We start from the raw sequence: 13,496 nt of genomic DNA, 5'->3' as shown, positions 1-13,496 counted from the left end.
AGTTCCCATTTTTAAGAACAAAGGGGATGTTCAGAGCTGTGGGAACTATAGAGGAATAAAGTTGATGAGCCACACAATGAAGTTATGGGAAAGAGTAGTGGAGGCTAGACTCAGGACAGAAGTAAGTATCTGCGAGCAACAGTATGGTTTCATGCCTAGAAAGAGTACCACAGATGCATTATTTGCCTTGAGGATGCTCGTGGAAAAGTACAGAGAAGGTCAGAAGGAGCTACATTGTGTCTTGTGGATCTAGAGAAAGCCTATGACAGAGTACCAAGAGAGGAACTGTGGTACTGCATGCGTAAGTCTGGTGTGGCAGAGAAGTATGTTAAAATAGTACAGGACATGTATGATGGCAGCAGAACAATGGTGAGGTGTGCCTTAGGTGTGACAGAGGAATTTAAGGTGGAGGTGGGACTGCATCAGGGATCAGCTCTGAGCCCCTTCCTGTTTGCAGTGGTAATGGATAGGCTGACAGATGAGGTTAGACTGGAATCCCCTTGGACCATGATGTTCGCAGATGATATTGTCATATGCAGTGAAAGCAGGGAGCATGCAGAGGAACAATTGGAAAGATGGAGACATGCACTGGAAAGGAGAGGAATGAAGATTAGCCGAAGTAAAACAGAATATATGTGCGTGAATGAGAAAAGTAGAGGGGGAAGAGTGAGGCTACAGGGAGAAGAGATAGCGAGGGTGGATGACTTCAAATACTTGGGGTCAACAATACAGAGCAATGGAGAGTGTGGTCAGGAAGTGAAGAAACGGGTCCAAGCATGTTGGAACAGCTGGCGAAAGGTGTCTGGTGTGTTATGTGACAGAAGAGTGTCTGCTAGGATGAAGGGCAAAGTTTACAAAACAGTGGTGAGGGCGGCCATGATGTACGGATTAGAGACGGTGGCACTGAAGAAACAACAGGAAGCAGAACTGGAGGTGGCAGAAATGAAGATGTTGAGGTTCTCGCTCGGAGTGACCAGGTTGGATAGGATTAGAAATGAGCTCATTAGAGGGACAGCCAAAGCTGGATGTTTTGGAGACAAGATTCGAGAGAGCAGACTTCGATGGTTTGGACATGTTCAGAGGCGAGAGAGTGAGTATATTGGTAGAAGGATGCTGAGGATGGAGCTCCCAGGCAAAAGAGCGAGAGGAAGACCAAAGAGAAGGTTTATGGACGTGGTGAGGGAAGACATGAGAGCAGTTGGGGTTAGAGAGGAAGATGCAGGAGATAGGCTAAGATGGCAAAAGATGACACGCTGTGGCGACCCCTAACGGGACAAGCCGAAAGGAAAAGAAGAAGAAGAAGAAGAAGCAGTTATTGATCCCAAGGTCTCAATTGTTTCTGAGTAGATGAGTAAGACTTTTAATGCAAAATGTATTTACAAGTAGGTGTCTGAAATTAAGTTTTATGATTTGCAACATATTACATTTTTATATCTTATTATATAGGATTTAAAAAAAATGCCTTTTCCATGAAAACAAATGAATCTTCTTGTCTTCCGAGTTCCTTTTACCTCTTTGTCCTCGATGCGGTGTGTACCATTAATGCCACTTGAGGATGCCTCAATAATAAATACACCTGAGATCTGTGAGCCAGCCATTCTAATTCTGATCCATGCAGTAGTAGAGGGCAAAATTGATGGTGTTATTTCCAAGATATGAATTTGTTAAATTGTCTCAATGATTGCACATCTTTACAGTTATTACGATTGTATAAAGATAAGACTGTAAAGGGCTTAAGGAGTAATTCGGATCATACATCCACTTGTATCTGCAAAGTTTTAAGTTTGAAGTCTCTGCGACAAGATTTTGACTTTTGTCTTTTCTATTTTGCAACAAGTGCATTTCAGTGGGCCACCACCATTTGCTCTGTCAATGGATATTAATAACAAAGCTTTGGACGAATATAGATTGAGATAAAATTGATGCACAAATTCATAGATTCTAAACAATGGACGTTCTTTTGAAATGTATGTCTCGCTTGCATAGCTAAGTGTCATTTGTTCAAAATAAAATGCAGTGACGTTTTAACACCAATAAGTAAAGTTCAGCATGTAATTTCCCGTCTGATTTTGCTTTAATATTGAATAAAGGTTATCTTTATAAAGCAAAGTGATCATTGTTTCAAATTAGATGAAAATGACCTCTGCTGATAAAGTTTCGATCTGTTACCACAGCAATGCAAAAGAAGAAGAAAAAAAAGCACATAACTGTCCCAAAGGTCATAATTTTTCTCATTTTATAAATGATACCTTTTTATATGGTATATGGTCTAGTGTAGCGAAAAAAATATGTTTAAAAGTTCCGTCTTGAATAAACAAACCGAAATCTAAAAAAATTCCACAATGCTGTAACAAATTAAAATCCTTTAAATGGTCAATGTATTAATTTCCCACCGTGCAACATTCTTGAAGTATATCTAGAGCTTTTAACTCCACTTCAAAGAATGAACACCAACATTGTTGTAACAGTCATTTGGGTAATGCAGATCTCTTACTGTGTGTTTGTTGCCAAGAAGTGACAAACAGGAAGCACTATTGTATGGTGTGCCGGTTGATAAGCATGCCTGCTAATAATAAACGGATGACTATGGCTTCTCGTTTGTCAATCAACTCCCGTGGTAAGGGTCTTCTTTTTAGGTTAATGTTTGAACAAATAAGTGCTGTACAACCACTTAACTTGCAGCTTGAATTTTTGAAAAACATTTTTCTGTTTTTTCTCACACTACCACACGAACCAGGCACTTAACATTTTGCAATTTTGAACCAAATTATGGCTGTTCTATTAGGCAATACCTTTGTACACCATTCTTTGGTCACTTTATGACCTTTAAAAAGAAAGAAAATAAAAGTTAAATCATACCGGCACATTGGTGACAAGCCAGTGCCTCCAGTAACTGGATGTCGGATTAGAGCGACTTGGAGCATCAGGATCAACCATCACCAGAACGTACATCTTTCCCTGCAAACACAACAAGAGCCCCATGTTATTATTTTACTTAATGACTAAAGTGTTTCATTACAGTAAACTGCACTATCAAAATGGCCAAATGTAAGACCACTGATTCACTCCTGGGCTTTGTTTATGCTTGTCACATTATGGAGGTCCTTTGTGCTGCAACTGGGAGCAGTAAATAGCGTTTGAAGTGCATGTTTTGTGCACATTATTTCCTTAGTCATTCTTTTGTTTTATTATTTGCTAGTTATGCTATTCTTTTGTGTGATAATTTTAGTTTCGATGTGACACCATGAGTGTGCACAACATTGTCAGTAATGACCTGCTTACACAGGCAGTGTGTGGGGCAATAAAAGCTTATGCTTACAGGTGTGAAATGCAATTGTTCCTCACTACCTTGTGAGCGCCATCGTATGGTAGTTTACATAAATGTTAAAACATGGGCTGGCATGCATGCTGGCAGTCTAATCAGTGTGTTCAAGGGTACTTAGTTGGACAAGTCACAACAATTGTGCACATAAGGTAGGCTGTCCATCAGGAGAAAATTCAAGACCTATAAGTGCATTTTATGGTTGCAAAAATATGGTACATATAGATAGGTATATTAGTACTGCATTCATTATTCACGGATTTTCATCTTTCGTGGGGGTGTGAGGAACGTAACCGTCATGAATAATGGGGGAATACTGTAATTGATTTTTTGATTGAACCGGTCTGGAAGGAATCAGGCTTGGGTGTGATCAGTGAAAATGAACCCAAAATTGTAATTAGACATTAATTCATGATTTAATAAGGGGAAATTTTACTTTTTCCACACAAGGCCAAGTTATTTCATTCTATTTTTTTTCATCCTTTAAAACAGTATTCTAAGTTCACATGGGCCATACTTGTGGTATATTCAGATTTGCTTGATGATGTTGAACAAAAAGTGGGGACACTTTGCAAAAATATAAGAATTTGAGAAGGGGGGGACAATACAAAATGATAAAAAGTTAGGATTGGTTGTGTGAAAGTCCAGATTTCAAATGACATTAACATGCAGTGGTATGACCTAAAAATGCCATTTATGAAAATTCAAACAATTCTGAAATGTTCCAAAATCGCTTCACCTACATCTGAAAGACTCATTCGCAGTTACAGAAAACACTTGATTTCAGTTGATGCTGCTGATGATGGCACCAACCAGTTATTAGGTCTGGTGGGGGCATTACTATCCCCCTCACACGAGAACAGGTAAGTTTGAACAGCCCCCCCACCCCCCAATAAATGAACTCAACATTTTAATACATCATTTTAAGTTCGCTTGTTATATGTCTGATTATTACCTTTGTTTGAAATAGCTTTAAATGGTGTCTTCACAGCATATGGCTGATCAAATTAATGGGTATGAAATGTAAATTAGTTGTATTGCTCATTTTACACTGAGCAGCCAGACCCTGTCGCAGTTTTTTTTTATCTTTATGATTCTACTGTTCTTTACCATCGTTGATCCGTTCAATAAAAAAAAAAAAAAAAAAAAAAAAAAAAAAAAAAAAAAACACTCCTAAGATGTAGTTTGGGGGGGAAAGTCAAAATTGTGCCACATTAGAGGCATTCGGCTTCAGAGGTTCTACTGTATTCTCAAACCTGGCAGCACTTATTGTAGCTTGGCAACGAAATTCTGACAATTACAAATCCTTTTTCCGATAAAGCCAAATCCTCTTGCTCAAATGATCATAGTTAACTTCGTGCCACTTATCAAGTATCTTAATACCCCTCAATCTGTCATTAGATAAAGTGAGAAAAGAAGCATCTAAACTGACACTTGATCGCACTTATTGGACGCTGACTTGGCGGTCTCATTGCCGGAACATTTTCATTCTGTCTGTCCCTAAAAGTTACAGACTTATGTGAACAGATTGAATTACTGTAAGAGCACATTTGTCATCTCTGGTCCTATGCCCAAAATCTGCCAGACCATATGATAGTTTTTTTCCTTTTTTTTTTTTAAATGTTCACTTCCTCAATGACAGATACATTGAACGCTGCAGTTTCTCTTCATGCTTTCATACTGCATACAACTTTAGGCTAGGAAAAATAATATTTGGCTGTTTTTGTCAAGAAATTTAATTTCCTGTTTGTTCTGTCCTATTAAGGCATTCTTAGAATTAATCCAAATCCAATGTACTAGCCTAAGATCAAGTAGCAGTCATGTATTTTTCTTCAGATGCTCATTTTGAGAAGGATTCTCTGCCTACTTGACAAGCAGTAATAAGCGTAAACAACTAAGCCTAATAATAGGATAATACTGTAGACTCAGCGATAGTGCCTGCAGGTAACATGTAGACACACCGGCAACAATGGCGCCTCCTCCACAGCCTGTCAACAGTGACTCTATATCAGTGACCCCCCCCGGGCACCTTACCAACCATGACCTGTTGCCTTCTCACGAGTTCTGTAATCCTCATTTGTACACGTTTGCTACCAGGCAAAGACACTGTGATAATGGACTTATTTTCAAGTCTGATGTGTTCACAACACACACTTTGAATTAAATATGACTCCCAGTCACAACTATCATTCGCAGAAATAGCCATTTATAGCATATTTCATGAAAATTTATCATGGATGGAGACAAATTTTTCTCAAAGCCAAATTTAGAGCAGTTCACATTGTTTTGTAAACTGCGATGCTTTCAGGGCATACTGGCTGTTGAATTTCTACCTGTTAGAATTTCACCCAGTCCATCTGGCACAGGCAGCAAAAATACAAGAGAGAGGATCCCTCCATGCTTGCACTTCACACATTGTGGCATGTACCCTTCTCTCTCTTATACGAAGACATTTTTTCTCTCCATCTGTCAAAATCCACATTAATTGCCCACAGATATGTGTGAAAGACTCCAGGGAAAAACAGATGCAATGCTTTGCCATCTGAAATAATTTAACAGAGCTCAAAAACTAAATGTATCAAAATATGTTTGAACGGAGCACATTCGAAGGTGTATACTGATGAAGACTAAAAGAAAAAAGAAAAATACCCGGGAACTCTGTTTGCCGTCATTATTGGTACAACTGAGAAATAGTAAGTTTCTTTCGGCTTGTCCCTTTCGGGGTCGCCACAGCGTGTCATCTCAGATGAACGCACATATGTTTGGCACAATTTTTACGCCGGATGCCCTTCCTGACGCAACCCTTCTCAGGGAGTGGAGGCCCCAGTGGGATACGAACCCACAACCCCTGGTTTATCAAACCAGTGCTCTAACCACTGAGCTACGGGGCCTCATTGGTACAACTGAGAAATAAACACTGTAATTCATGATGTTCTTTTAGGCTTTAATTGTTGACATGTTGGTAAAATTCATTTGATCCATATCAATAACAAAAGATATATGTACGTGTGCAGATATTTAACAAATGGTCACCTGGGGTGTTCATTTAAATAAGAGGTGTCTATTGAGGGTAGAGGGCTGTAATTTTTGAATAATATTTAATATTAGCAGTATAATAGCAATTGGCTGGCGACCAGTTCAGGGTGTACACTTTCTCTCGCCCAAAGTCAGCTGAGATGGACACCAGCACACCTGTGACCCAAGTGAGGTTTAGCTGTTCAGAAAATGGATGACCAGTGTAATATGATTCGTGTAAAATAATGCCACATTTAAAACTATGAGCTTTCCACAACATAAAATAGACAAAGGGCAGTGTATGATGATAGTGGTTAACACGTCTGTCTCACTGTCGAGAGTTTCGGGGTTTGAAACTCTACTAAAGCCCTGCTATGAAGCCTTTGCGTGTCCATCTGTGGGTTTTCTCCAGGTTCCTCACAGATTCAAGAACATACATTAGGTTTCCTGAAGGCTCAAATTGCCCATACTGTGAATGTGTATGTTTTTTCATGTTCCCTACAATTGGCTGGTGATCAATGCATGTTGTACCCCGCATCTCATAAGTCAAGTATAATTAAGTGAAACCCTCCTAAGAATAAGCACAATAGAAAATGCATGCATGCAGATATGGACCACAACATGACATATGAAACCACTGGAATGCTATATACTAAGGTATTTTACGGCTTGTTTACAACGTGGTAACTACCACTCATCGGGAGACTGGCAACCTCATAGTGACATGGGTCTAGGCTGGCTGCGGTGATGTCCCTGTGAGACTCGATGAATCGCCAATGAGTTGTCATGAGATCAGACTTCATCTACTCACGGCCATGTCATCTCAAAACAGAAAGATTATCCCAATATTTTGGATTTTATAGAAGTCAAGAGCGTTGCTTCCGTTACAAAAATGTGAGAAATCTTCAACATTTTTATGGACATTACTACCAATGCCCAGGACGTTCCCCGTGTGAATCCTCCACCGGCTGAGCACCTATTTTTTATATATAAATACAAAACAATGCATTTAATCTGATGAGTTGTGTGCTCCAGTGGTACAGTTTGAATCATTACTTGGGACAGTAATTTAATTTAATTTGAGTGACAGCCACTGGAAAACACTTATTCAGCAACTTCAAGCTCTATAAAGTATTTAAAGGCCCTGAGTTCATGCTGGAAGCGGGAAAGATGGAGGGGGGGCATCCTCTTGGGATTAACTTCCCAACAAAATATCAACCTGGGATCACACTGTGTGGTCCTAGTTTACATCAGTCACCAGGGTATCTGGAAAAAAAAGATCCTTAGCAGACAAGGCATGTCCAACCCTGGTGATATGAGATCATTAGGCTTACCCTGGCTCATAGTTGCCTAAAAGGTTTGCTTTAAGGGAGGGAAACTGCGTATCGTGAAAAAAAAAAAAAAATCCCATAAAACCATGCTCTGCCAGGCCAACGTTTACTCAAGAACACACAAAATCTGAAGGCTATGCTTTCACATATACGTAGATGCTTGCATCGTGAAAGATGAGGATTTATGTGTATGACCAACCAACCAAGTTGGCTAACTTCCAACTTTTTGACAAAATAAATTTTCCTATTGAGATACCACTTATAGCAATAATTTAAGGGATCCAAACTGTTGCCAATATAACCTTTTCAGTCCTGCAGGTTATTTTCATGTTTTTTTACCGTTGTATCTTTCATAAAAATATGCAGAGAAATAGATTTAACTTTAATCATCTTCCCCCATCTTTGCAGCGTCTGTTTGGAGTTTGCATGTTCTCCCATTGCCGGTGTGGTTTTTTTTTCCCCAGGTACTTCAGTTTCAGCCCATGTACCAAAAACATGCATGGAGGTTATTTGAAGTCTCTAAACTGTCAATAGGTGTGAATGTGAGTCTGCCTTCGCCCAAAGATAGCTGGGATAGGGTCCAGCTCTCTTCCTGGATAAATGCAGAGGGGTTGCGTTAGGAAGGGCATCTGGCTTAAAAACTATGCCAAACAAATATGAGTGTTCATCTGAGATGACACACTGTGGCGACCCCTGACGGGAGAAGCCGAAAGAAATACATACATGCATATTTCAGTTTCAGCCCAAGTCCCAAAAACATGCATGGTAGGTTAACTGAAGTCTCTAAACTGTCAATAGGTGTGAATGTGAGTGTGAATGGTTGTTCATATGTGCGCTGCGACTGGTTGGCAACCACCTAAGGATGCACCCCGCATCCTGCCCGAAGATAGCTGGGATAGGCTCCAGCACTCCTGCGACCCTTGTGGGGATCAGTGGTTCAGAAAATCAATGTATGGGTCCAGTATGCATGAGACTCTGGTGAGAGTAAGCATTACGGAAAAGCGGCAGAAACAGGCAGCACAAGAACATCTTGAGCTACTATCGTGGTTCTTCATAAATGTGCTTTTTTTCCTGTTTAAATCTTTTCTGGTCATTTCCATCCTCGTCCAGCCATGATTCTTTCGGCTACGACACATGCTATTTGCATTAGGATCTGCTTGGTAAAATTTATACTCCTACTATATTTCTCTAAATGACTCTTTATAGGTCCTATTTTTGCTTGTATGATTATCACATTTTTCTTCTTAAAAAAAAAAAAAAAAAATCCAACAATAATGCAAAACATGAAATTAATCATTTAGACCCTCAATGAGCTGAAGTTACAAGATTTGCTAATTTTTGGCCAATCTTGACACACGGTGGTTTGATCTCACTTATATTTGTTTTGGGGCTTTTGCGTGGAAATAAATTAGTTCCACCAGGATTTGAATTTAATTGCCACAGAAAACAGGATTTGAATTTGAAATGTATTGTGATCACATTTTCAATAGTTATATTTCAGTGTAACTTTTCAATGTTAATTTAACTGACGTCACGTGACTAAGAAAGCGTAACTGCAATTGGCTGGGTGTTTGGTACTGACCTGAAGTAACCCTGCCTGGTGGCACAGACGGTGAATTTTAGACAGCAAATTGTAGCCAGCTGAATTTGAGACAGCGAATTGTAGCCGGTTTCGTTTCAGACAGCGAATTATAGTCAGTTGAATTGTTAACGTTGAAAAGTTAAACTGAAATACAACTATTGAAAATGTGATAATACATTTCAAATTCAAATCCAGTTTTCTGTGGCATTTCAAATGCAAATGCTGGTGGCACTAGTTTACTTCCATACTTTTTATTGCTGTCAATTACGCACAGTCATTCAATCAAGTCAGTATGTTTATGGTTTTGCCCGCTATATTTTTATACTGTAATTATTTAATGGTAATAACATAGAATTTGCATTCTAGGCTAAAAAAAAAAAAAAAAAAAAAAAAGAACAAAGAGCAGTTCAGTATCTTTTGGGATGTAAACTCCTGGGTTACCTTTGAGTGAACTCTGCTGGGGATGAGAATCAGAGTTGTCTAATCGCTACCCTCATAGAGCTGCCTATGCTCTCAAGCTCAGCTAAGTGATGACACCATGAAGGGCAATAGTGAGGTAGCAAGAGGAGGGGAGGAATGGAGAAAGCCCCTGTGTGAGTTTACAAGTTCACACCATATACCACACCGGATAGCAAACAGTGTCGTCCACGCAGCTACCCATTAATACACTCGTTGCTTTATCCTCCCTCCTCATCTACATCAGGGAATCATTAAATGGTTAACTATGCACATACTGCCCAGACCCAGAGCTTGGAAATGCATTAATTTGAAATCCCAGTATAAGTCCCAAAAACATTTGAACTTGTTTGGTAATTAACAGGTATCTGTGTTGTGATTAAGAGACAGCTAGGGCTTAGCAAGCATCTGATGCATCTTAAAGCAAGGCTGGAAAATCAATCGCACAAAAAAATAACTTTGAAACAAAAGAATGTAATGGATGAGGAATAAGGAAGGATGAAAAATAGTTACCATTTCAAAGTTTTCGCAGCCTTCATATCCATCTATCAATTTTCAAGAGTTTTGTCCTTATTCAGGGTGTGTGGAAATGAGTGACGAAATGGGTCCGAGCAGGTTGGAACCGCTGGCAGAAGGTGTCAGGTATTATGTGAAAAAAAGAGTCTCTGCTACGATGAAGGGGAAAGTTTCAAGTGGTGAGGCCAGCAATGATGTACGGATTAGAAACAGAGGTACTGAAGAGACAACAGGAAGCAGAGCTGGAGATGGAAATGAAGATGTTGAGGTTCTCTCTAGAGGTGAGCAGGTTGGACAAGATTAGAAATGGTCTTAGAGGGACAGTAAGAAGTTTTAGGGATATAGTTAGAGAGAGCAGACAATGGTTTGGACACATCCAGAGGAGAGAAACTGAGGATAATGGAAGAAGGGTGATTTTGACCTTTGTAAAGAACTGTTAATCTAGTTAATCTTAAAGTTAAGTTATGTTCACTTCCACCATGTAGCCCTTTTATCAGAAATTTGCTCTGAAGTCAATCCCAAAAAAAAAAAAAAACAAAAAACAAACAAAAAAAAAAACATCCCAACAACTGGTGTCTCAAAAAACTTGCTTCGGGTCACTCGTATGTCACAGTACCATTTTACAAGTAATTTTGGACAAAGTACATGAGAGATACAACGGGGCGACAGAAGAGGGAGGTCAACATCAGGCAGACTAAGGGTCATGAGATGGAGTTAATCCAGTGGTTCTGGTCAAACGGGTCAAAAAGGGAGCAGTAATTGAATCCTGATCAAAAATGTGGCCAGAACAGCGAAAGATGAAAAGGAGATGGAAGAGCACTTGGGTCACTCAGCAACCTTACAGGTGAAAGGGTCCTTGTTTAATTACAGCCGTGAAACCATCTTTTATGTCCGGAAGCTAGAAAACTTCATTGTTCCTCTATACATCAGCATCACAAAAACGTCCACAACCGTCTTGAGCACAAACAAGCAATTGAATGGAACAAGCTTAAAAGTAATGAGAAGTGTCCTTTTCATGGTTACGATAAGAGTCAAGTCATTAATTAATTGAGTGACTATCAATATTTTGTGCTTTTGGGGAAAAGATACATCTGATCTCTTTTTTCCTTGTCCTATTTGTGCTTATGCATGGTTTGACGGTGTTCCATATTTGTATGCAGTGTATGAACAAAATCAAGTATAAACATTAACAACAGGTTCACGTGTCGAACTTGCGTGCACACAAATTAACCACAAATCTGTGTTTATGCACCATTAGTGAATGAGGCCCATTGATATGATAACATGGAGGGGAGCAGTAGGCTTTATATGGAGACTTGAAATAGATGCAATCACCTCTGTGCATTGCGAGACAATACTGATTAATAATGAACGTACATTGCATTAAATAATTGTCGAGGTCCAGTATTGACAACGCACACGAAAAAGAGAATGCTAACAAACCTCAGCATGTTCTTCAGTGCCTCACGTGGTACAGCTTGCTCACTACCTACAAACCTACCTATTTTTATATTCAGCCTGCCTCCCACACAGGAACGGAGTGTGAAGTGGATTATAAATCTACACTTTGGAGGAGCCACATGGTCAAGGGAAAGTCACATGTTGATATAAAACGGATAATGTGGGGCTAGAAACAACAGGGCTAATAGACCCTCTCACATTAGATTAGCCAAACACAGCAGTGAGCTATAAGGAGGAAGCGGTTCATGAGGAATCACATTGGCAATAATAACTCAAGTTTCCATAATTACATAATCACACAATTTCGATGGTACATTTTGATTGCTGGTGCTCATGATGATAACTCATAGCAAATCAATATTGTTAAAAAAAAAAAAAAAAAAAAAAAAAATCACTTGAGCCTAAAGTCGAAGCAGTACTACTTTGATAAAGTCTAAAATTCAGTCATTTTGTGCATTCCGAGTACTGGTGCTATGAAGCCATACCTAACATGAAGATGGTTCACAGCGTGACTGAAGCTTTGGGGGGTGAAGGAATTAGTATCAGCCTTAGGAACAATTTCTGCATTTCTCTCAACACTGACGACTTCTTTCACCACAGCCGTGCTCATGTTAAGCTTGTTAGTCACCCTGGATGCCATCTTGCTAGCTGAGGCTTCCGACACTTTCTTGTGGTTGCTTTACACACCTACTCACTGCCGTGAAAACGAATCCCTCCAAATGCACATGCTCAAGCAGAGTAACTACCACCAACAGGTACTCGAGAATCAACGCATGGGAGTATTAACTTTACATCCCGCCATTTTGAATGAGGCCAGTATACTTTGACATTGTTTGGCTAATCAGAACGCAACACATTCAAACAGGGCAAATAACATTTGAACTCATGACTGTGATTACTGTCACGGAAGCAGCATGCTATAGTCATAACGTGGTGTTTCTTGTATATAGTATGTATCTATATATACACACAGTACAATATGTTCTCTATCCATCCATCCAACGATTTTCTGTACAGATTATTGTCACTAGGGTTGGGGGCGTGCTGCAGCCTATCCCAGCTATCTTCAGACGAGAAGCAGGGTACACCTTAAACTGCTTGCCAGCCAATCAGAAGGCACATAGAAACAAACAGGCATTCACTCTTACCTGACACTCATGATGGCCCTTTACCAGTGTGGTTGCATCAGTTACATTATTATCTCTAGTAATGTTAGTGTTTTTCTTTTGTCTTTGGAGACATTAAATGACTCACTTACACTAGGGAAAACTTTGTATGCATCCGGGAGTCTACCCTGGACTTTCTTTCACTAACATTGGCAAATCCGGTCTGGGTTTGTTGGGGGTAGGTTTTGCGGTCTCTAGTGCACAGAGGTGAAGGCGACGAAGGGGGAGGGATGCCAGCATCCAGGTGAAGCTCCACAAGAGAGGATACAGATTTGCTTTCCAGTCGATCCAGCTCGCAAATCTATACTCTCTAGCCAACAAAATGGAAAAGCTTAATCTTCTGAAAAAGACCACGAAAGACAGAGGACGTTCCGCCGCCCTGTGGTTTATAGTGACATGTCCTTGATGGCGCGGTAATGTTTGCAGGCTTCCATGTATACATCTTAGAAGATGCCGATCCTCGGGATCCTCTCTGGGGATTGGGCACCAGGCTGGGTACTGGCACATCTGGTCAGGTTGACGCCCCCTTCTGTGCTCTGCCGATGCTCTCTCCTGTTTTAATGAACCATACACCCGTTTGTGGGGAGAGGGCAGGGTCAGACTAAGGAGAACACTCGGCCAGGTTTCCTGGCACTCCGGCCTGCTCT

At 40.1% G+C, this 13,496-nt stretch overlaps 1 protein-coding gene and 1 non-coding gene across 3 annotated transcripts in view; both read right to left on the bottom strand.

The window, feature by feature from the left end:
* The window catches only part of LOC133499739 (phosphatidylethanolamine-binding protein 4), a 74,712-nt gene that overhangs the window by 47,116 nt on the left and 14,100 nt on the right, over positions 1 to 13,496 (bottom strand). For both annotated transcript variants that reach the window (XM_061818047.1, XM_061818046.1), the window contains one exon: positions 2,860 to 2,958. In XM_061818047.1, the coding sequence (XP_061674031.1) occupies positions 2,860 to 2,958 (99 nt within the window). The remainder of the gene's footprint in view (positions 1 to 2,859; positions 2,959 to 13,496) is intronic.
* Positions 6,141 to 6,213, bottom strand: trnai-gau (transfer RNA isoleucine (anticodon GAU)). Its single transcript has one exon. It is a non-coding gene; the product is annotated as a tRNA-Ile (tRNA).

The sequence above is a fragment of the Syngnathoides biaculeatus genome, chromosome 4 (assembly GCF_019802595.1).
Source record: "Syngnathoides biaculeatus isolate LvHL_M chromosome 4, ASM1980259v1, whole genome shotgun sequence".
NCBI lineage: Eukaryota > Metazoa > Chordata > Actinopteri > Syngnathiformes > Syngnathidae > Syngnathoides > Syngnathoides biaculeatus.
This window is presented reverse-complemented; position numbering and strand designations above follow the sequence as displayed.